General features: G+C 38.5%; 1 protein-coding gene across 2 annotated transcripts in view; it reads left to right on the top strand.

The window, feature by feature from the left end:
- The window catches only part of gas7a (growth arrest-specific 7a), a 45,855-nt gene extending 20,764 nt beyond the window's left edge, over window positions 1-25,091 (top strand). For both annotated transcript variants that reach the window (XM_059347697.1, XM_059347696.1), the window contains 9 exons: window positions 4,487-4,576; window positions 6,327-6,442; window positions 8,555-8,629; window positions 9,767-9,845; window positions 12,931-13,062; window positions 15,202-15,325; window positions 18,026-18,105; window positions 19,244-19,342; window positions 21,188-25,091. In XM_059347697.1, the coding sequence (XP_059203680.1) occupies window positions 4,487-4,576; window positions 6,327-6,442; window positions 8,555-8,629; window positions 9,767-9,845; window positions 12,931-13,062; window positions 15,202-15,325; window positions 18,026-18,105; window positions 19,244-19,342; window positions 21,188-21,301 (909 nt within the window). In that variant the 3' untranslated portion in view covers window positions 21,302-25,091. The remainder of the gene's footprint in view (window positions 1-4,486; window positions 4,577-6,326; window positions 6,443-8,554; window positions 8,630-9,766; window positions 9,846-12,930; window positions 13,063-15,201; window positions 15,326-18,025; window positions 18,106-19,243; window positions 19,343-21,187) is intronic.
- The last annotated feature ends 63 nt before the right edge of the window (window positions 25,092-25,154 follow it).

The following is a 25,154-nucleotide window of genomic DNA, read 5'->3' as shown; positions in this document are numbered from 1 at the left end:
ACGTGTGATGTGACTTGTTGCTATGCTGCGTGCGCTCCAGCGTAGGAGACTCGGAGCGGGAACAGCCGCTCATTAACGAGTGTCATCTGGACTCGTTGGCAGGACTCGGCTTTTTGATTGGTCACTGACGAGGAGAAGGGAGGAAAGGAGGGAGAATAGAGTCTGAGATTGTTTTGTTATGTGAAAGTGTGTGTGTGTGTGTGTGTGTGTGTGTGTGTGTGTGTGTGTGTGTGTGTGTGTGTGTGTGTGTGTGTTTGGTGAAGGTGGGGGGTGGTCTTTTACAGCAAAAGTAATTTGTCTCTTAGCAACAGCAGCAGAGCATCCTACAGTCACATTTTGCTGAAATATTCTGTATGTGAGAGAGAGAGAGATAGATAGAGAGAGAGAGAGATAGAGGAAGTGTTTCAGTCGTTTGTTCGACAGCCAAGCAATTTATTTTTTACGTCTCTCATGGGCCATTTCTTCTTCCACTGTGTCATGCTTTTTTCCCCCGTATTCAGCAAAGCAAAAAATAAATAAATAAATGAGCAGAAAACATAAAAATGTGTAATGAAACAGCTATAGCCTGCAGCCTGGATAGGAGAACCCTCTTGAGAGTGGATGTTTATGAATGCTTAGTGAGGACAAAATGTCCCAATTCACTCAACACATCTGCACACTTATATGTTGCTCACAGCTTTAGTTTCAACAGGATCTCCAACCTAAACGACAGAATAGGTTGTTTGTCATTACCACCCATAACGACTCATATAAGCGATTGTCAAAATTATAGACTCTATAGAAAATGACACATATGAGCGTTTTGCAATTATCTGAGCTGAGCGTTCGAGAAATGGCGCACACGTTATAATACACACATGTACGGATTGCTATTGTATAAAAGGCTGCAGTTTTATTGAATATAGGCTACAAATCCACTGACCTGGTTTAAGGGCAAAAACGTCCTGGTAAGATGTTATATAATACAGTTTAAAAAGTAAATAAATGTACGTAAATGCTGGAAGTAATGCAGTTACGAGGATAACATTACTACTACATACACGTAAGGTTCCCTGTAGTAAAACAAAAAGGCTGCAGTTAAATTTAGGCTACAAAACCACTGACCTAGGTTTAGGGCAAAAACAATCCCTGGTTAGGCGTTATAAAAGATAGTCCAAACAGTAAATGAATGATGGAAGTTACGTCTTGGAGTTAAAAATCGTTTACATCCGTTCTCACATGGGACACAAACCTAGTTCTCCAGGGGCGAAAATCTGATGTTGCATCGCCGTCATTCATAACCACTACGGCCTCTAGAAGGCGCTAGAGGACAGTCTAAAATGTAAATATTGGTCGTATTTTGCTGCCTAAACAAACAACCTAGAGGGTCGTTTTGTAGGGGAGACCGGCCTCTTTATTTGCAGCACAGCCTGCTGCAACATCCCAACTCCCAAAAACTGGACCCTCAGAGATTTATTATATGCTTCTGTGTAATAAAGGTAATCTGTATTAATATTTTATTCCCAAACCCCCTGAGCACCTCACTAAGCAGCCATAAAGGAGAAGTAAGTTAGCCAGACAGCCTTCCTTTAGATAAATGGTCTCATTTTCTGCTGGATGTGAGAGGCAGATAAACAACAGTCATGATAGATGTGGAGCCAGTGTAATGGAAAATCTGGTGCCCATGACAATCAGTATGATCTCTGAGGCAGAAAATGAACAAAGTGACTGGTCGGCACATGGAGTAAATCACTCTGTTGTTCCTTCAGATTGTGAAGTGTAGCAGTGAGTTAATGTGTCTAATGTCTGTGCATGTTTTAGCTGTTTTCTGTCGTATCGGTGCGCCTGTTTGGCAAGTAGCCATATTAGTATTTCCTCTGCATTTCAGTGATTATGTAACAGAGACGGCGTATTACTCATCTGTTTTTGAAGTTGTTTATTGGAAGCTGTTCAGATCAAGTGCTGCCGTGGCAGTGCAGAGAACAAAGAGGTCAATGTCGAGTGTTTATTGGAAGTTGAGCGTTTTCAAGCTCTATATTTATGATGTCTAAAGCTGCACAGTTTTATGCAAAACTGCACCTAACTTATCCCCATGAATCAAACAGTGAGGCTGCAACAGAATCTCAGAGACAGAAAGGTTTCTTTATATGAGATTTTGAACATTAATATAGCTGAAAAAACTGTTTGTTTTGTCAAGATAAAGTAGAGTAATGGCGTCCTGAGCAGAGAACAAAGTCACATTCCCTCTGAGTGTTGTGTGTAATCGGAGCTTCTTTGTTTTTTGTTACCATGCATTTTAGTCCTGATGCACGCGTGTGACCAACACACCCCTTTTGTTTTGGTCTGAGATGCTGGTGCTCTAAGGTGACATCCAGTGGTGCTGAATGTTGTATAAAGAACCTTTGACCTCTTCTACTCCACCTGTCCTCTTTACTGTGGTTTTATATGGGGGGCAGAGGATGTTTAGGGGGAGATAGCAGGTCAACAGTAGATGCCACATAGAATTGGTGTACATCATCTGAAAGCTGGAACCTAAAAATTAATTTGAGATGCAGCTCAGCACTGTGTGCAAGTTTGCCTAGTCATAAACATGCAATAAAAGTAAGTTAGTAAATTAATTATGTATATATATGTGTGTGTGTAAGGGATCACAACATTATGACTGGAGTACATGAAAGCCATTTCCATTTTCATAACTTATTGCAGCAAATTTTGTGTTGATACCATTTTTTACTGGCGTTAAATTTTACCGCTTTTGACCAATCTCTCAGATAAAAAAGGTCAAAAATCCCTCCAAAATACCACATTAAGACATTAAGAACACCATAAAAAAGTGTGCTGTGCTTTGGTAGTGACTCCAGTCACTACACCATAATGGCTATAGGTTTAACTCCCCAAAGAGAGGGAAAATTTGATGACATCTTACCATATCCCAGATATATTTTTCTCACGAGTTGATGGAGACCAAAAACGGAGCCAAAGGACAGTGAATATTGGACTTATATTCATCAGATGGACACAAACACGAAGACTCCAAATAAATGATGAGTTATATTGTTGCTCTGTAACCGCTGGAAGTGTAAATATCAAGCCTTCGCATGTTAACTTTATAAGGTGATAATATTTAATCAAAATATTGAACCATATGCCTCAAATTTTGATAATAAAAGGAGAAAGTATGAAGTCTTGGCGAAAAGTCGTCCTGTCACCTTTCTCTTACATGAATTTCGATGATGACCACCTCTGTACATCTAACCTGCTTTTCTTCAGCCTCTTGCTTCCTCTCAGTATTCTTTGTAAAACATCACACAAAACCAAATCTAGTAAACATAAAGTGACACCATGTTGCTCAGACGATTCCAATTATTCCTGTCACACCATTTATTGGAGAGGTGAAAGAATGAAGCAGTTGATTTGAGCCAGCTTGTAAATGCCGCTCTGTGTTTTTTCTCCAGTGTGTGTGACAGCAGTACAGCGGTGAGCTCATGCAGTAAACAGTGTGACTCAGTGTGTGTTTGTTTGTATGTTTGTGGAAGGAGCATCCTGTCTGGATGCCCATGTAGTTTGCAGCAGCGGTTGACATGGCAGAGAGGGTATCTTGCAGTGCCAGGAGGGAGGCTCACAGATGGCCAACATTACATAATTGCAGCCCCAAGAGTAATTGAAGACGCTGTGGACCATGGAGTCTGTATTCAGGCTGAGTACTGGGTGTTTTTATCTGCAACACAACATATTCCCCAGTGTATTAAGTTTGTTTGTTCATTCTGGAGTACAAAAGGTTTTTTAGTGGACAGCGTTGTCTCTCTCCCCCTGCAGGCTCATGGCTCACCTCTGACCTTCTGGATGGCCAGCATGTTTACTCATTGCGGACCTTTTTCCTCTCATCTGCATGCTCCAAATGCAGTGCAGGATCAAGTGTTTTACATCAGTAAATGTACCAATGTTATGATGTAAAAGTCTCTAATTTTCCCTCTTTGATTTTTTAGCAAAACATTGGATAATTTGATCTCTTTAAGATTCAAACAGCTATTTAAATGAAACCATCTGAACAGTTTTCAGGGGAAAAGTCCCTTCGACAAATCATGGACATCAGAGACATCTGAGACATGTCACTGGAGCCAAACAAGCATCAACCTCTGGGGCTAAAAAAACATCTTTAAAGTGCTAAAAAACTGCAGTTCCTCGAATGGCCACTTGAGGTTGGCTCCAAAAGATACTAAATCCTCATTGACAACCATGTTAAAATGCCAAACTTAAAAGCAGAAATAAACACATTTACAGCCTGGTTCAAAGAACTGTTTCGGTGAATCCATTGACAATTGCAGAAAATAGAAATGCTCAAGTACCTTAAAATTGTACAGTACTTTGTTTAAAGCTGTTTCCTCTCTCTCTTAAAGACATTTATCTCCACTCCTCTTGTCCTCTTCTGCTGAACTCTCACAGATCTGTTATTTGTCACAGTCATTGCTGTCGGTCATCTTTGTTTTTTTTCCTCTTTCTGCTTCAGATCAACTGTGTGACTTTCCCTCTGCCTGGTGAAGGTCCGGAGCAGCAGCTCCTGAAGCCCAACGAATGGAGCTACTGCGATTACTTCTGGGTAAGTTCTACTGAAACACAGCAACCACAGTATAACTGTGACAGACAGAACTGTGATATTCTGGTCATGGGTGCTTCTTTCTTATAGAAATATCATATTAAAAGCAGTATATATAGAGTCACTTTCTTCTGAAAACCATGGCTAAAATGGAGTAGATGTTGTTACAAACAGGCATAGCTTATTGCAAAAAATCTGATAGTGCTGGAAGAAGTATCTACTCTTCTATCTACTGTTACAACTCAAATACATAGACAACGACCATCATCAAAATATACTTCAAGTACCAAAAGTAAAAGTACTCATGCAGAATGGCCCATTTCATTTCTATCACTTGATAATAATTATTGATGCTTTAATATGTTCACCGCTTCAGTGTTGCAGCTGGTAAAAGGTGGAGCTTATTTCAACTTCTTTATATACTGCTGGGTAGTTTAACCTGTTAAAATACATCATAGAGTTGCAGAAATAAGTTCAAAATCACAGAAATGTATGAACATTTTCACACTTCCAGTTCCCTTGACTCAAACTGTTTAATTAGATGCCTTTAAATGTATAGATCTTTAAATGTTTCATATCCCTAAAATCTTTACAGCCTAAGCTAAATGGTTGTGCATGTTAATGAACCATAATATTGACCATTTCTATAAATCTCTCTCTGACATTCTTATTTACTTGCTTCTCTACTCCGACTTTTATAACACAGTTTAGTAATTCAACGTAATTTTGTTATCAAAACAAGCAACCAACACAATTACTCTAAAGACAAAAGGCTACAACTTTTAGTGCAACAAGAGTCAATGCTCTTGCTGTTATGGTTTATATTTTTGATCGATTTGAACAGGAGCATGCAAAAACGTGTAGGTCAGCTTTATACAGTTAACTCACAAGTTCTTTTTTATCTGAGCCATAAGGCAACTTTTCTAAATAATAACTCAAAGATGTTCCTGTTTTCACCTCTCTATGTGTCGGGTCAGACTCTCCACCCACCAGAGAAGCTCCAGAGGGTTTCTGTCAACACATTTTGTTGACCTTTTAGAACAAATCTTTTGCCGGTAAAAGCTAAATGCTTACATAAAATTACGTGACTAAAACATAAAAAGCGGTCGATATGCTTTTTACATTGACGCAAATGGATCCACTCTGCTTCTCATTTAACAAAAGAAACTGGCTTTCATGTTGGAGGATCACAGGTGGAGAGCCGATCGACCGGCTGCTCTGCAAACACAATGATGGTCCTGCTTTAAATGTGTCCCTGGTGGCTGCCCTAATTTTCAGTTTCCATACATTTCCATCCTAAATTAGATTTGTATTGGAAACCCATTCAGGCTGGATAATTGACTGAAATCAGATGCCTGTTCCCTCCTCCATTACTGCTGTTTGGCTCCTTGTTTGCGGCCTGTCGTGTGATGTTTTGTGCGTCCGCTGACCTCCTGCTTGGACCTGCTGTGTGAAAAAAATCTGACACCTCTGCTCCACATCACACACAAACAAGACAAAGTGCTGCACATCCCCGCTGCCTGTCCTCACAAACACACACATCCACCCATCGGTGATTGACGCACACACACCAACGCATGTCCTCCTTGACATACACGAGTGTGAGTCACACTTTCAGAACTCATTCTCACAAACCCCTACACACTCTCAAACATGCACAACAAAGACACTGGACGCTCATCGCTGTGCTTGTTTATTGGCCCACTGCTGTTTTTTTTAATGACGCTCTCATCCTCATCTTCTTCCCCCTCAGACCGACAAGAAAGACCCCCAGGGGACCACCTCTGTGGCGGGCTTCGAGGTCCTTCTGCAGAAGCAGCTGAAGGGCAAACAGATGCAGAAAGAGATGTCCGAGTTTATCCACGAGAGGTAACAGCTTCGTTTCACATCAGACTGTTATAACAACAAAAACAGAGGAGGCGGTGCTTCTCACAGCAGCTTTAATTAATTAATTTATAATCAAGAGTGTCAGACAAAGAGGCTCTGGAGGCAGAAATATTCTCATCCAATGAGCCGGTGAAGCTTTTATTAGTCTAGAAGTCGGTTACATTAAAGTAAGGAAATAAAAATGTTTGAACTGGGAAGGTCAGTGAGCTCATTATCATGTCAGTCACCTCCTCTCCTAAAAGTGAAGTCTGGTGTTCGTCTATATTTCTCTTATTTTTAGCAAATCCAATGAAAAGACCAACAGTGAATGTATCTGCTATAAATTATTGTTACATCTTATTCCTTTGTGCTATACGGCTCCGTTAGGTGTTTTCAGACCAGAGGAGCCTCATAATAGCGCTTAGAAGCACTTTTGAAGGTGCCTGCACAGCGAGAAAAATGAAGGATTTTAACTCAAAGCGCCATTTTAAGTGACTTTTTCAGCTTCTACTGGTGGGTAACACGGCCATAATCTTCTATCTTGATATGGGTCATTTCATTATTTGATAATAAATCTAATCACAATATGTTTTCTGGTATTTTAATAAATAAATAGTCTAGCATAACACTTCGAATAAAAGCCAAGCCCCAATTAGACGCCAAGTCCCTTTACTCACTGGACGAGACTACATGTTTTGACAAATAAATGTAGCTCTTAATTAGACACCAGGTCTGGTTCCAAATAATTTGTTTGTTTTTAAAGAAGTTATTTGGATGGCATGTTATAAAACCTCTTAAAAAGCCTTACAGTACATAAAATAAGAAAATGGTAAAGCCTATTTTTGCTTCATACTCCATGTTAGTAGAACAACCTGATCAGAACACAAAGCGTCATCCAATTAAAAAAAATTTGCCATAATGTAGTTAAGTTGCTGGTTTTCTGACATTGCAATAGAAATGTCGGCTAGAAACGATAGAAATTATATACAAAACCACCAGACTGAAGACTGGCTTTACTGAACATATGAGTTTTAACTTACAGGTGCATTACAAGCATTAGTGTGGAGTAGATTGTTGTTGAATATCACATAGAAGTGAAGTTGCGATACCAACCACTGGCTGGCTTACGTCGCTTCAGTGTTATGTCAATAAACTGGCTTTTAAAAGGTTAATATATATATATTTTTTAAAGGAATGCGCAAGTGTTTAGACATTAAAAACACTCCAAAATCATGTTTATGGTGTGTATCAAATCCTTTCACAGGTTGCTTAGAGAAGAAGGTTTTTAATTATGTTTTACACACATGACATAATCAGCTAAAGGGATGTAAAGGGCTCCGAGCTTTGTTTCCTATAGCTGCAATTAAAGCTTGCAGCCAGTAATTAAAGGGGGCTTTAGGTCTTGCCAGGAAATGCAGAGATTCTTTAGCTCCTGCTGAATCTGAAACAGGATATCAACACACAACAACACGAGTAATGAGGAGTTCAGATACAACTTCGGCATCCAATCTCACGTCTCTCTATATAATTAGCTCCAGCGAATTAATGCAAAAGCTCTTTTCACGTTCCGCTCGGAGTCGTGGGAAGTTAATGAGGATCTCTGAATAAACTCACAGGTTTGATTCAAAGAGGCCACCGTCTCCCACCATAAAAAATCCTTCGGTTAGATTTCTATTCATTGCTGACCTTTCTGTGTTGTTGCTCGGTGCAGCTCCGACATTAAGTCAAAGAACGGGCTTTGTGACCTTCTGTAGGCGACAGATTTACTCAGGTGGTGATGGCGAACGTGAGGCCGGAGCAGGAAGTGAATGTCATTCAATGCACAAACATGGACACCCTGGTTGAATGCCTCTCAGGGCAAATATGAGCATCTCATTTCCGTCTCTCACACAGAGATGGAAGGAAGTGTTCTGTTCTGTTTAATGCTGCTGCAGAGTTTCTCACAACTACAATGGGATTATTGAAGTGCACGGGTCACAGCTGGATTTCATCCTCTGCAGCAAATTGCAGTAGAAGTTTCTGTCATTCTGCTGCAGTGCACCGCTGAAACGATCCACCAGCCTCTGTCCTCCCTTGAGCCAGGCAGATTTCACATCTCCCGTCTTTTTGTTTCAGGATAAAGATTGAAGAAGAATATGCCAAGAACCTCTCCAAGCTGTCTCTGAGCCCCCTGGCAGCACAGGAGGAAGGGTGAGTGCAGTAAACAGAAGCTATAAGACCAAACAGCGTGCACAGCTCCTCCTGCACAATAACAGTATGTAGGTTCAGTAATTACAGAACTGTGTCTAAAGATAGGTGTTTTTAAAATAGACGTATTCCCACACTACTTTTTGTGCTTGATGCACCTATCAAAGCCTGTTACTATCAACAACAGTGTATTTTCATGCCCGTCTGTCATCAAAATAACACTGAAATCTCTGAGCAGAATCAGTAGACAGCGGAGATAAGGCTTGGCTCGAGAAACGGTGGATTTTGGTGGCTTTCCAGTCCTGGAAATTCCTCGACTATAAAACATTTTTTGTTTTGGCCATAAAAATGAAACAAACGGAGACACAAACCGAAATCCAGATATCAAGTTTAATGGGTCACACAATCAGAAATGTTGTAAACAAGCCAACAGGTTAATCACATTTATCTGGTAACAGAGAAAATGAAGGCAAGCTGTAAATTACAACCCGAGCTGTGTGTCATAAACATCCAACACAATTTACAGCTGTACTCAAAATAAAAAGGCACTAATCTGGCAAAACTGTCGGTTCGTTTACAACTCTTTTGATTGTGTTAACTGCATGTTTGTTTGAGAACTCAGTGTTTTCTTTGGCCAGCAAGTTAATAGACTGTTGCATAGTTTATTCTGTAACCATGTATCTCACTTTAAGTAAAATATAGTACATACAATTGTACTAAAATGCAGTAGTAAGGTTGAGGTTCTTAGTTAATTTCTGTCAACACAAACAAAAGGCAAACTATGGAAAAAAAAAAAAAAAATTGACAAGCAGAATATGAAAAACATGTACATCTTGTAGTCGGCCTCAAGTTCTCCCAGTTTGGATTTAACATTTAAAGTTCAATGAAAATAACTTTATTAAACTCAGTCACTCTACAACATATTGCATGCAAAATGTGTAGAGTGGACAGAAGCCCTTTTTCCCCAATTCAGTTCGGGCATTTGGAGTTTTTTTGCATTTCGAGTTTTGCCTTAAAGTTTAAATTTAACTGATTGCAAGGATGTCTTTGTGGTAACAGATGTGTTCATGTTTATGCTCTGTAGTCCCGTCACGAATATGGTTGAAATGTTTAATTTATTCAGCATCAATGTTTTCTCAGGACTCTGGGAGAGGCCTGGACTCAGCTGAAGAAGAGTCTGCATGATGAGGCTGAAGTTCACCTAAAGTTCTCAAACAAGGTAAAATCTGCAGCTAGAAAGATTTTTGCATTGATTGTGATATCAGAGCTTAAAACCATTCATAAAATTGACAAGCATATTAATCTGCAACTATTCTTGTAAGAGATTTACTGTTACAGCCATTTTTAAGCAAAAATGTATGGGAAAAAAAAGATTTTAGCTTGTTTTCTCAGTTATATATGATAATAAAGTGAAAATGTGGTGTTTCTGATTGATGGTAAGATAAAACAACGAAGAATACACCATCAACTAGATGGTAGATTTGAATTGGGGTTTTTTCACCTTTCTAGGAAAAGTTTAAAGCAGTAATAATGGATTTAATCCACATTTATAGCTTTCTCTAAATCACATAGGTTTTAGAGTGTGCTCTCATCCTGTGCGGATGTCCCTGGTGTGCAGCTTTCTGCACCTTCAGGTCAAGTGTTTAATGTCTTCAATCAGCTGGAGTAATGGATACTTGATCTGACCACATCCTGAGGTGACAGGGCCTGTTTACCTCAACCTTGTCAGCTCCGACAGACGAAAATGACCCGTCCGTGGTCCGATTACCGGCCATGCAGAAAGCGCGCACTGGCCTCGGACGCGGCCTTAAATAAAGCCGAGGTGGCCTCGAAGCTCTTCCAGAGCCCTCTGTTGTCTAATTAATTAGTTACGTGTTCTGACAAGCCCCCTCCCCGGGCCACGCAGCCTCCTCTCTGCTCCACCAGCGCTCTGACACTGCATGCTTCATTATGAGACGGCTGAGGCGGAGGTAATGCGTGGTCAGGCAGGGAATGAGGAGCCTTATCGAGCCTGCAGAAGCTCAGGCTCCTTTTCTAATAAGCTACATTTCATCTGTATCTTCCCGCTCTGGCATTTGCACCAGATTAGCATTCTGTGTGGAGAGCTGCTGACAAGCACTTTGTAGCTTATTAAAGTGTCATAAATAAAAAAAGACTTTCATATGGTTAGACAAATGTTTGGTGAGAGGAATAGAAACTGAGAACAAAAGTGTAATTCTTGCACTTTGTGGTGATGGATGTGACTTCGTAGAACAGGAAACAGGATTTTATTAAGCAGAGAAGCAATATTTTTTGTGTAATGTGTAATCTGTTTTTTTAATAAAGTAAAAGCGCTGTGTTAAGAGCTAGAGATGTTAAAAAAGGGAATGTGTAAAGTAAAACTTTTGTCAGAAAGGATATGCAGTAAACAATGGATTGAACCATTGTTTAAAAGAGATTAGTTCATGAGTTAGTTAGTTCCCATCAAGAAAATAAGAGGCTGGATCTAGGGGGGAAAGGGGGGCCAGTGCACCTAAAATATCAAGACTGAAGCCCCCTAACTAGACTGTCTTTAAGCAGCTGTAGTGGGCTCTGTTTTAAAATTGGTGAATCGCTTGGAACAAGATCTAAGGAATCCATTGGTACCAGCCATGGCATGATATCTTGTCAGGGGGGAGAATTTAACATGACTATTTTCAAAGTGGTCCCTTGACCTCCGAACCCAACATATCAGGATGAAAATGGGTTCCTTGGATACCTACAAGCCCCCTTTTTTTACAGACATGCCTTTATGCTCATCCTATGCAGTTTGAGGCTCATGCAGTACAAAGGTTATTTTCACAAGATTTTTCTCTACCATTGTAAGGCTTAGATGCAACCTGAGCCAAAAATGAATGTAAAATCAATGTGGAGAACATCAAATCTAACTACATTTCTTCTGCCAGATCTAACAATAGTTTATGCCCCCCAGTCGATAATGGTCCAAAATGATGGGAAATTGCAGATTTCTAATAGCCTGGCTAACACCAGACTAATCAGAAAATGAGATTAGTCTGGAAACCAGCCATTCATTTCTCTGTAGAGGAGGCGTGGTTTACTATCCTCCAGAGCCGTTTATTGGGCGCTTAGAATGTCTATCAAAAGCGTCTGTTGGTAGCTCTTAGTCAATCAGATCAGTCATACCAGATGACGTATGTAGAGCGACAGAAATGGATGTTTGTTGTGTGTGTGTGTCTGTGAGAGAGTGTTGCTTGCTGCTTTGCTTCTCCAGTTCTCGCTTTCTGCAAGATTATTTATTTTCACGCTTTATTCCCCCTCATGTCATTCAGCCACACACATCCACTGATTTTGTGGGCAATAGACGAGCTACTGCGGGTCTCTGGGCGGCTCCGCTGTCCCCCGGCTCGTATCGAGATCACCGGCGTTACAGCAGTGAGCGGTAGCGGGGCTAGTTGGTAGATTAGGCTTTTGCCAAATCCTGTCGGAAGCAAGGCTAAAACATCCTTTTTGGTGGTGAAACAGGGGTGTAAAGTCAAACGTTGTTCTTCTTTTAAAATAAACTTTGGCTCTTAACTATTTTAAACGCCGTCTACAGCTAAAGAGAGTTTTGCGTCTGCTGCAGCCATGTTGGATCCGTAAGAAAACTACAAAACTACAAGCTTTCGTCTGCCGAGTAGTACGCGTCATCGTCTTACCGTCCCTCCCCGTTCTGTGATTGGATCCCTAAAACAGGGCTAAGAAATGTCCGTAGTTGCCAGACTGCCTGGAGGTTCGAAATGAAATTTGAGCGCGCAAGGCAGTATGGGTATACCCAGGCTAGATTTCTAATTGAAAAACCTAAAATTGTCTTGCCCTGCCAATTATGTGCACTGACGTCTTCAACAAACACTGTTTTCGCATTGGGTATGACTGGAAAGCTGAGACTCTTCAGGATTCATTGAACCCAATTTTCTTCATGTGTGATGATAATGATGGGCTCAGTGTATAAAATGAGCTGCTGTGACCTCTAGGATAATCACAGCCTCATGGAACTTTACAACCCCAAACTAGAGACCTAGAGCATTCAGAAGATGGATGGTGTTCTTACGTATATGCAGGTTTTTTTCCTGAGCTGAACTATGTTAAGTTAAATCCGTAGCTGTTTATGGTCCTACCCTTGGTGCACATGTGATACGCTACCCAGAGCATCACATATATAGTTCGAAACACTACAAACCAATACAAAATGCAAAGCATACAGCAAGAGGTTGGTTGCTTTCTGCCTTTTTCACACCACACATCGATAATAAATACGTTTCTAACAGCCTGCTGACTTGTTTTCACAGCTCCACACTGAGGTGGAAAAACCACTGCTGACATTCAGAGGTGACAACTTCAAGAAGGATCTGAAAAAGTACGACCATCACATCGCCGACCTCAGGAAGCAGCTGGCGAGTCGTTACGCAAGTGTGGAGAAGGTGAGGAGTCTGACAGTTGAATATTAAGATATAGGCCAGATAGAGCTGCAGATATATTGATATACTATAGTCAGCTGTTTTCCTCCAAACAGTGCAAAAATTCCCAAAGTGAATCTCTAAACAGTGATCTAGTCTATTTGCACACAAAAAATACACATCAGTGTTTGTCTGCATCAGAAAAGTTACATAATAAAAAGAGCTTCAGGAACTCCTACACTTGGAACATATTGGTACTTTGTTTCTGCTTCCCACCTGCAGAAATCATTTCATGAATGACTTTGTTTTTCTCTGCATATACACATTTATTTTATTTTATTTCCATTTTGGGTCATGTGTCATTAGGAATATGGTTCTGCATCTCTTTGCTGATGCACCATTTCCACAGCCAAGACTTACAATATTTATATTTTTCATATTTTTAGACAAAGGTTTCAAAGGTTTCCTTGTGCAGATATTTTATTAGAATAGTGTGGAGCAAGGCCACGCTGTATTTCATTCACTTAGTTTTTGAGGTGTTAACAATGATTACACACCACATTTACCACTGAAAGGATAATTACACTGTTGCTCACAAAGTTGGAATAAAATATTTTTTACCTCTTTTCATAAAAGGATTGTGACAGATATAGTGTATATATTCTCAAAACTTTATTAATCAGTCTCTTCCAAACATATCACAATGGAAATGAAACCAATATTAACAGAGGATTGTGTCTGAAAACATAATAATTTCAACTTTATGGGCAACAGTGTAATTGTAGAAACATTAGGACCCACATGCTGCTCCTAGAATTTGTTTATCAACAAAATCTGCCGGTCAACAACACTGGCAGGAAGAACTGCTAACAGCTTACTAGCACTACTTCTGATTTCAACGTAAGTTTGTTGTTCACAGTGTAAAAAAAAAGGGTGCATCTCTTTGACGCATTAGAATTAAGTTAACTTGGGCCCGACAGACATGGGCCTGATACAAATGATTTATGAGGTTGCCTATTTGACGGCCAATTTCATTCATTTTTTAACTTGAATTGTAAAAAAAAAAGTTGTATGTAAGTATGTCTCTGCAAATGTACTCAGAAGGCTCCTTATTAACACATGTTTAACATTATTATACATTGTACATCGACTACATCACCATATTTGGAGAACAACCTTAACAAACTCCATGATGATGACGTCATTTCTAAATCACCTCAAGCTTCCTCTCTGCATTATATCTTCTGTAAAAAAGTTTTCATATTGGACAACATTTACATTGATACTGACAGATACAGATATATCTGTTTTAGGCTAGTATCAGCTGATATCTGCTGTAGTTTACTGCGTGCCTTTTGGATTTTTATGCTTCGGGGATGCAGGCTTGTGTCTGTCAACATCCCTGCAGTTACAGCTTACGTTACAGTAGACAAACAAACCGTTTAATTAATTAATTTCTCTTTATTTTTGTGTTTTTGCTCGGTTAGCTACGGTTAGGAAACAGTTGATTGTGTTGCTGAATTGATTATATCTGTGGTTGAGTTATTGTTGCTCTTCCTGCCATCCATTTACTAGGATCTTTCTTCAAGCTAAACATTTATAAACTGTATATGGTTGTATATTGTCCGAAATACTGCAACCTGCCTCAAACTTTTAGAGCAAACAACTTTGGAATATTTTGCACTCAGTGTTTACTGTCGATCACTGCAGCTGATCCCGGCTTTAAAAAGTGATTTCTAGACAAAAAACAAACTTTTGACTACATCTCTGCTCGGCTTCATTAATCAGTGGGTTTAGTTTGGCTCAGTCCCACGTTTTCTTCCTCTTACTGTCTCTTGAAAAAAAGAGATTTTCTTGGCATCGCCATTACTGCATGTTTACCTTCGAAACACTTTTACACTGCGACCTTCGGAGATGTGCCTCAGTGCAGAATAAGAGGAGAGACTCAATGAAATGGATTAAAGAAAAGATTAAAGGATGAGACCGGGATCGCAGTGCGGACGTCAGGAGCCAACATGAAAAGGCCTTAATGACTCCTGTAATAGATGTAGGTACAGTAAATCTGAGGATTATGCTGAATGACTCATTGTGTCTACATTCACACATCCCGCTTAATGTGTGTGTGTGTGTGTGTGTGTGTGTGTGTGTGTGTGTGTGACGCAGGCCCGTAAAGCCTTGGCAGACAGGCAGAAAGATCTGGAAGTGAAGACCCAACAGTTGGAGATCAAACTCAGCAACAAGACAGAGGAGGACATCAAGAAGGCCCGGCGGAAATCCACACAAGCAGGTCAGAGGTCACAGTCAGAGCTTTAATACGAGCCGGTCACAGCAGACATGTTTTAATAAGTTTAGCTCAACATAATAGAGGTGGGGGGAAATATCAGTATATTATTGCGATATTTTGTGTGGCAATATTATATCGATTCATGGCCGCCAAGTCTCAATATTTAGCGTTCTGACGGCTGGCGGACCAGCAGTTTCACTTTTAGGAATATACTGGAGATATTGGTATCATATGAAACTAGAAGATCTAAGGAATCTATAGGCACCATGTTTCAGGATATCGTGTCAGGAAGTTTTTTCGAAATAACACTGCAAAGTTAGGCTATTTTTAATGTTTCATTAAAAAAAAGTCAGAGCAATGAAGCTTAAAGTTGAGGACAGGTTGATAAAATGCTGCAGTTGTTATCTTCAATACATGTTTGATATCAGTTCAGTTCAGTTTGACTGAATACTTTGTTGGTCAGTCTGTGGGTTTGACTCTCATTGTGGAGAAATAAAAAGACTGAAGTGAGATGAATAGACTGAGAATTTTCTCTTATTGGACAAAACAATTCTTGATTGAATTTAATTTTGTGGACACAAAATGCGGTTAAACAGTTAAATCGCAATATATTGTATCGCAATACTCACCATATCGCAAAATGCTTAAAATCGCAATAATATGGTATTGTGACGCAAGTATTGGCATAAAATCATATCGTGGGGCCTCTGGGGATTCACAACTCTGGTACTTAATGTGTCACCAAATAACTGCACTGAGAAACTAAATCTGTTTCTTTGTGTTTTCAAGCCTTTTTTCCCACGTGTCTTTAAATTATTTTCGAAGGTAAAAAAAAAAAAAAGGGAGTCACAGCAAAATGTAAACATCAAATATTTAGCTAAAGTTTAAGATACTACGATCTGGTTTATTTTGTCTAAGTTAAATCCCTCTTTGTGCCTTTTATTCTGTTTTTGCATAACCTGGTAAGCCTAAGTGCCTTTTGATCTTGCAAAAAAACTAAACAAATGTAAAGGTATATACTGATATGACCAATAATCATGATTATAATAAGACTATCCTTTATTTAAATATATTTATGATCGCATTACGGGCTGAAGGCGACACTTTACTGATCTTTTCTTGCATGGAATATCAAATTAAATTTGATGTGAAGGTAATTTTGTTTTCTTTAATGAGTTTAAGTTGTAGACACAGCACGGCAACAGACGTCATCCGAGCTGAGAGTCTCTGTGACATTTTAATAAGATAGAAGATGAGTTCATGTTGTAATTGTTCTGCTCAGGAGAGAAAAGCTCTGCAGGAACTTATCTTCCAGTAGATTAGTCACAGTCCACAGCGCTAATCAATAGCGCACATAGATACAGTTAAATTATGTCGGCCTTGTGTCTGTGATCAACACCGCCACCGCCTCAAGGTCGGGCCAGATGTCATCACGCCTCGCTGCACTCTGAGGCGTGTTTTAACCTTCACTCACAGAATATTAATGAGCTCCAGTCATGTTTCTGCCCTACTATCTGACACTTCTTCATGTTTTCAGACACAGAGAGCTGAAATATTCTGTTTTTTTTTTTTTTTACCAATAACCAAAAATTGAAAGAAGAAGTTGTATCTATTTTTGGATTTGGGAGAGAGACGGGAGAGATGTCGTCAGATCTTTTACTGAATTAAAAAAGCCCAAAGATGAATCCGAAGCAAATGTGAGCAGTTCAGGTTTTTTAGCGCTGATTTAGAAATAGTAGTTGTCAAATCAAATCTGAGATCTGTTTCATGTTTGTTCCAGAAATGTGCAGCGTGGTGTTCAAAGGGGAGTTTGAGCTGACGGCGGCAGGGAGTCAAAATGAAAAACTAGTATTTTTGTTTAATTTATGTTTGACTTTTGTTGTAAAACAGTCCTGAAGATATCAGAATAGCACTCATCCAATTGTCTTTATGGCTTCATTTATTGTATAAACAGCCTTAATAACAGCTCCATGTCCACATTAAATCTTTGCATCATTGAGGAGTGAATTGTGAGCGCTCTCTGCTGGTCATCACAGGTTTTACCTCAGGTTATTCACTGTATATTACCACTATTCCCACTACTACTAATTATCAGTGGTGGAAGAAGTATTCAGATCTTTTACTCAAGTACTAACACCGCACTGTGAAATTACTCCACCACAAGTAAAAGTCCTGCATTCAAAACTTACTGAAGTAAAAGTACAAAATTATCATCATCAAAATTTACTTAAAGTATCAAAAGTATTAGTACTCGTTATGCAGAATGGAACCACTCAGATTGATAGACAGATTTTATTTATTCCAAATATATTGTCACGGTAGGGCGCATTTAAACTATTTAATATAATATTATGAGGTTCAATTAAAACAATGCCTAATCACCTTAAATGGATAATGTTTTTTATGTTAAATCTTGACGTGTAAAAAGTAACTGAGGCTGTCAGTTCAATGTAGTGGAGTAAGAAGTACAATAATTTCCTCATATTTTGGTGAAATACAAGTATAAAGTTACATAAAATGGAAATACTCAAATTACAAGTACCTCAAAATGATACTTAAGTACAGTACTTGAGTAAATGTACTTAGTTACATTCCACCACTGCTAATAATAATAATAATAACAGATATACAGGGCTGAAGACTGAGACAAGACTGTAGACTGACAGACGTGTGTTGACCTCTGACCTCTCTTTGTTTCTCCAGGAGACGACCTGATGCGCTGCGTGGATCTGTACAACCAAACTCAGTGCAAGTGGTTTGAAGAAATGGTCACCACCAGCATGGTTCGACCTTTAATTATAATCTGGAATGTTTTGTTGGGAGTCTTCCTAAGCTTTAACGTTGTTTTGCCAGCTTTAGTCTTAAAGACTGGCCCTAATTTTATGAGAATCTTTTATAAAAAAAATCTTAAATGACACAGAAATAAACTTTAGTTTGAGGTGTCAGAGATCTCAGCTGTAAAATGTGTTTAAATTACAGCAGATGTTCATCATTAAGGACTTTTTTTGCAGCACTACCCCAGTGTTAATTTTGTTTACAAAATCTATGATGAAATATGTACATTAAACACAGGACAAAGACTAAATTAAAAAAGGAGCAAAAACAAAAAAAGTATGAAGGCTAAAAATTACTAAAATAGGACTAAAACTAATCAAAATTTTCATTTAAAGGATAAATCTAAAATAGCTGCTATAACTAACAGCACTGCCCTTCCCAAATCCCAAATAAGTGTATTTAGGTTTCTGTTATTTGAGTATTATAACACAAAGACAAAGACACTGGCCATTTCTTTGTCTATAAATTACTCATTGTTAATGGAGAACAAATAAATGTTCATGAATATGCAATATAACATAAAGATAAGATAATATAATATAAGACTTTATTCATCCCGCAGTGGGGAAAATGTAGTTGTACAGACACATAGATATAGGAGACAGAATAAAGAATATATATATAAAAATAAGACATACATATACATACATTCTATGCACATTACGTATACATTTCTGCTGTTTCCTATTTATTATTAATATATATTTTTTGTGTTTGTTTGTTTTCCTGAGAGTACTTTGCGTTTTACAAATATTGCACATTGGAGAAAATATATTTTATCATGTTAAATAAGTTGCTGCATTTAGTAGTATGAACATCAATGAATAAATATATTCACATATATGCAGAGATATACACAGTGTAGTGTAAGTGGTATATGACATACATAATATAGAAAAAATACAGAAGGCCTAATACAGGCCTAATGTAGTCGGATGTAGCACTGCTCTGTAGCACCAGAGCTGTGAAAAGTTAAAGATTAATTAATGTAGTTGTAGTCATAGTACACGTTCAGCAGTCGAGTGAAACAATGATGAACAAGCACAGGGTTAACTGTTTTTCTCTTTGGGCTTCCTTCCTCGTCAGGAGCTGGAGAAACTGGAGGTTGAACGTATCGAGTGGATTCAGCAGCATTTACGCCAGTACACGACTCTGCGGCATGAAACTGACATGTTCAATCAGAGTGTGAGTCTGAGCTCATTTTTCCTGTTTTTCTTTACCATGCTGATACTGAAGATAGGGGTTTTAGATGACACCAAACTGATATTTATCTCATAAAAATATCCAGTAAAACGTACTTGATTTTTGTTTAGATTGGAGGTTATTTGCATACAGTCATAATTACCCACTTTTTTTAGATTTTTATATGAATAATCAATGAATCAGTGAACAACTGAACAATCCGTTATTAGAAGTACCAGTGATGCAGCAGGCTGTGGCATGCTTTGCGTGCCACTTGCTGTGAGTGTAGATGTTGTGACAGATGGAGCCCTACAGTCAGTGTTTCCTCCGTCAGCCTCTCATCCAACACACTGTGCTGTCATCACTCTGCGCCTCGAAGAAGCCCACCGAGACGCTCTGCTTATTTAGGTGGTGAAGAGTAGACCCGGTAAATCTAACGAGACGTTAGTCTGTCAACGCTGCGGGAATAACAAGGACGATTCTCTGTGTGAAGCTGACAGGTCAAACTCCTCAGAGGTGATACAAACACTGGAGATCAAACTGGTTCAATGATCTGTAAGAAGAATTTATACGTCAAGTCATGAATCTCTTTTGAATTTGAACAAAGCACCAAGAATTTTGCTTGGATGGAAACTGATTTTGTGACCAAGAACTATGAAGTGATTACAAGCATCAATAAATCAAAGTAGCCACATCTTTAGACACCTAAAAAACTCTTCAGCCTAAGTGTATGCTATATTTAGGAGACTTTCACCTTTATCTTACCATTAGACAGACCTTTATGAAGCTGGTGGGTCCTCTTCAAAGCCACTAGACTACATTGATAAAAGCAGTAGTTTTAGCTTGTAAAACAGAAGAGTTGCAGGTCTATTGCTGCCTCGATCGGTAACTTTGTGCGTTATTGTGTGACTTTGATAAATCACAAATAACCCTTTAAAACGCCAACTAACCATTTACTGTTTGGACTTTTTACAAAGCATGAGAAATTGGTGCACTTTGAACAATGTACTGTACACTAAAGTTGCAACAACTTTTTTTTTGGTGAAACAAGATTGTTTGCCGCCACAACACGGCAACAACATTCGTAAAAACCTCAAGCTTTTAAAACAGCTTTTCATTGAGATTGTACAAACCATATGAAGCCATTGAAGTTGATCTGGTTAAATCTGTAGGAGGGGTTTGTTCAAATACAGAGCCTGGAAATGGCAAAAAATTCAATGAAAAGTATTAAAATTTTCTCTCAGGTCACTTTCACATATAAAGTCTGGTGGACTCGGTGCAATTTAGTGGTGAAGTTGCAACATTGTTGTTGTTTTTTTATTTGGTTTGTTTTTCATCCACTTTTCAAACACTTGAATGTATCGTTGGTGGAGTTTTTTCACTTTTACGCAGCATTAATCCACTGTGTGACTGAATCCATTTGCCACCATTCTGTTCCTATTATATTTAGATAAGGGCCTTTACTTCATCATTAGTCCCTGTTTGTTCATGAGACATTGTTTAAGCCTGCTACTACCATGTCTGCCCAAATTCAATCCAGAATGCTCTGTGTTTTGGTTCACTTCCTTCCTTTGGTTCGGACTGCGTTCTCACCTGCAGAGAACCAAACTCTGGTGCACCTGGAAAAGAACCAAACCGTTTTTTAGCAGACCAGAGTTCAGTTCTTTGATTTGCACACCAGCAAAAACAAGCTAGCCAACAAAATGCACCAGAGCACTTGAGCACCAGACCTGAATTTTTTATCACATGTGCCAAATTTCTGAGTTCTTCTTATCTCACTTTCAGTGAAAAAGTAAAAAATAAAGTATATTGTTCTCTGGGTTCATGTGACTGTGAATGTGTGTGCAGACGGTGGAGCCGGTGGACCAGCTGCTGCAGAACCTGGATCCAGCCAAAGACAGAGAGCTGTGGGTGAAGGAGAACTACACCGGGGAGGTCCGGCCCGTGGACATGGACATTTAGCCCTGACCTGGGATCAGCCATTCTGTCGTCAGTATTATAACACATCCACAGAGTCCCAGAACACTTCTGATAACACTGATCCAGGGACAGTGCATGTTCAGGCCGCTGGTCTGCTCATCCTCTCTCTGACTGAAACGACCGGAGGACAGGTTCATACTAAACGCCGTCAGGGAACGGTATCGGATCAAAGTACCAGCATGTTCCTTCTAAATTTTAACCTTCTCATAATCAACATTAGCTTATTGAATGCCATTTAACATATTCTGCTGTTTACCTGTTGTAAAGTCGACACTATTAAAATAATATGTATTTTGAATTGTTTAGTTTAGCTTCAATCTACCCTTTTCACAGTTTGTGTGAACCAAACGAGAAAAAAAAATGATATTACCTTTATTTTAGATACGGATATTGAAGCATATTGAGATCTTAGACTGAATATGATATATTTTCATATTTTGCTGGTTCATTTTGGTGGAAATGCATGTTTTGAATATCTTGCTTTTTCTGTATATGAAGAGCTGCACAAATTTGTGGAACCATGATGGTTGTTTTTCTGGTATAGTTCATTGAATTTACACAAACATCTTGTAAGTGACAGAATTTAGGAGCTTTCTTTCACAAAACACACACACACACACAAAAAAAATACGTGTACAGCGTTAATATCCAGTAACCTCAATTGTTTAAAAAGAAAAACACATAAAAACTGTGTTTAGGAATGTGTTTTTGAATATGCTCGCCACAAGTCAAAACATGTGGTCGATCGGATTTAGGCCAGGGTCTATTTTGGATCAGTCCGGAGGAAAAAGGTGGTCCAAGTTACACTGAAACACCTTTTAGTGCCTAACGGTTATATACCTGGAATGTCCTTGACATATTCTACTGCATCAGTGTACATTTGTACATACAGGCTAGATGTATTTTGCTGTCAGATGTTTAAAAAGGCCCGAAGGATCTTTGAGGCCGCTGAGGTGTTTGTACTGTACAATGTTGTTTGTTTTATTTTTGGTAAATGTACAGAGAATATCTTTACGACGGCGGTGGGAAGCAGAATCCAACAAATTAAATATTTCAAGGCCATTAACTGTAAAGCCAGCTGACTCATCCCGGTCGCTCCCAATTGAAACACATTTTTCAGAGACTGCATGAAGAGTAAGTGTCTGTGTTTACATGTCCGTGTCCGTCTTTGTCTTTACATTTGGTTTGTTGTTTGTTGTTTGCTCTGGATTTATTTGGAATTTTTTCCGCGGCCGTTATTTTTTTTAATTTCTCAAAAAGCACGAAGCCAATCAAATCCAGCTAATCCTAATCCAGCTGCCGGGCAAGAGAAAATAACTGCTTTTAAAAAAAGAAATATAAATGCTTACCTGCCGTATCACCAACATTGATAGTGCACTACATTATCTTTGTGTTAAATAAAACATTCAGACTTTGCTTTAAACCCCAAAAGGCTTAACAGGCACAGGTTTAATCAGCATATCTGTTGTAGAGATTTTATCAGTGTGTGTCAATGTTGTGCACTAAATGTAAACAAAAAGTTATTATGTTCCAACTAAATGTTCGACAGTTTCATGACGTAATGGTTGAGTTTTACTGCCCTTCTGTGATTAACATTTTCATAACGTGCATTCAAATCCGATGTTTTACGAATGTTTGATCATAGGTGACCTCTGTCCAGACGGTGTACTGTGGAATGCAGTGTCCGAAATAAATCTCCTCCTTAAAAAAAACCATTTAATATCACGGTGTGTTGTTATGTAACTGTACTAGGAGGACGGTAACATTTGCATGGTTTAATCAGCTGTAACTCTTAAATCTTCAGGTCAGTTTTCAGGCTCTGGATCCAGTCCAGTCAAGATTAGAAAGATAAGTAAGACAGGTGGCCATCCACTGGTGAGAGATTCTATACTTAATACCTCCTGATGCAATAATTAACTACATTTCCATGAAAATGACAATATCTCTCTCCCACACCCACCAACAAATTGGTTTTTGGTTTCCCCATATATCTCCTGGTACCTCCAATTCTTACATAATCAAGGAAAGTAAACAAGTTTTCTTCAATCCTTGATATTTATTACCATCCATGTGGTAAAAGGCCAGTTTTTTTTAGTGAAAAACACTATTCTTGTTGCATATTCCATGCTTTAAATACTAGTATTTCGTCTAATCTTTCACACTGACATCCATTGTCACATAAAGCTTGCCTAAGAATATTTACTAACTACACAAAAATGTGTAGCAATACATTCTTCCTCAATGTTTCCAGCCCACATTGTTCGAACCAGACACTCGAGTAAGGAGTCTGTTTGTCTCAACTGACCTTCACCTCCTAATCGGATTGGCTGGTACAGGCGGATTGTTAACCCGAGCCTAATTCCTCTCATAAGGAGCTCCTGTCTCGACTTTCTTGCTATCAACTTAATGAATTCAAGTGTGAACAAACATTGTTGGTACGCTACCAGACATAAGAGAGTAAATTAGTTGTCAGGGGAAAGCTGTAAGTAAGGATACACGGGTCTATTCTGCCATACAAACCCAGAGCATGTTCAGAAAGTAAAACACATCCCAAAGTATGTAGCAGATATATGTTGTAAAATTGTATGATTTTCATGCCAATAGAGATCATTTTCCTTACATGAAACCAATAAAACAATCTAAAGGGTGTAGAGAAAACACACACAAAATGTGTTTCCTCTTTAGCTGTCGTGTCCATTTGAGCTATAATTAGCCTAAATATATTAATAAATTCATGTTTAATTCAACACAAAAATCTGACTTTGAATGTGGTTTAAAAATCTCATGAAGTCCACAGTTATTGCTACTGCTGCTAGCTAAGCTAATTAGCATTTAGCTGGACCAGTTAATCTGCTGTTACTATTTTTCTCCATTTATTTTGTTTCTTCTTCATCTTTATTGTCAATTTCGCCTTTGAGATAATAAATAACTTCTTAAATCAACACAAAAATGTAATTGTGTAGTATAGCAACATAAAATTAAGTGAAATCAAGTCGAATCAGAGGCCACAGAGACAGCAGTTACTGCTGCCCTGCTAGCTAGGTTAATTGGTTGCTAGATTAGCTGGCTACGCTGTTTCTAACTTATTTTTATCTGCGTTTTTTCTCTCCATTATGTTTTTTTTGTTCTTAAGCAAATTGTCCATTAGTACTAAAATAATGTTTAATAAATCACAAAAATATGTCACTTAAAAGTATCTTTGCAACATAAAATAACAAATCACTTGCTAGTTTAGTTAATTACAGAAGCAATGACCTAAGTTTCTAAGTTGTTTTTATAATCATGTTGTTACAGTCTATATTATGTCTCATCATTATGTGAAATTATTTATTTTTTTCACTATCATCAGAGGTCTCAGAGACAGCAGTTACTACTACCCTGCTAGTTAGCATTTAGCCAGACTAGCTTCTGGTGTTTCTTTCTTCATTATATTTTTAGATTTAGCTGTTGTCTAATTTATGTGGTGTAAGAAACTCAATAACTAGATGTTAGAGCATCAAATTTGATTATCCAGTTACAATTTGAGCAAATAAGCAAAAATGTATTACAACAAAAATATATGTGATTTAATGGTAAATTAGCTTTGGTTATTGCTATATTAGCAAGTACGGTCTCGGCATTTTGATCTATATTTCTGTTTGCTGGTTCTTATGTCCTTAGCATGCTGTTTTTCAATATATATTACACACAGCAATATATTAGTTTTATTCTGGTCAATTTGAACCAAATATGTAACTTTTGGCCTCATAGGGCAGTATAATGATGTTTACGACATGATTAATACAGATCCACAGTGTAACTGCACAAAATGTCAAACTCAGATTTTAAATTGCCA

This window comes from Centropristis striata, chromosome 13, assembly GCF_030273125.1.
Source record: "Centropristis striata isolate RG_2023a ecotype Rhode Island chromosome 13, C.striata_1.0, whole genome shotgun sequence".
NCBI lineage: Eukaryota > Metazoa > Chordata > Actinopteri > Perciformes > Serranidae > Centropristis > Centropristis striata.
Note: the sequence above shows the minus strand (reverse complement) of the source record. Positions and strands in the feature narration are given on the sequence as shown.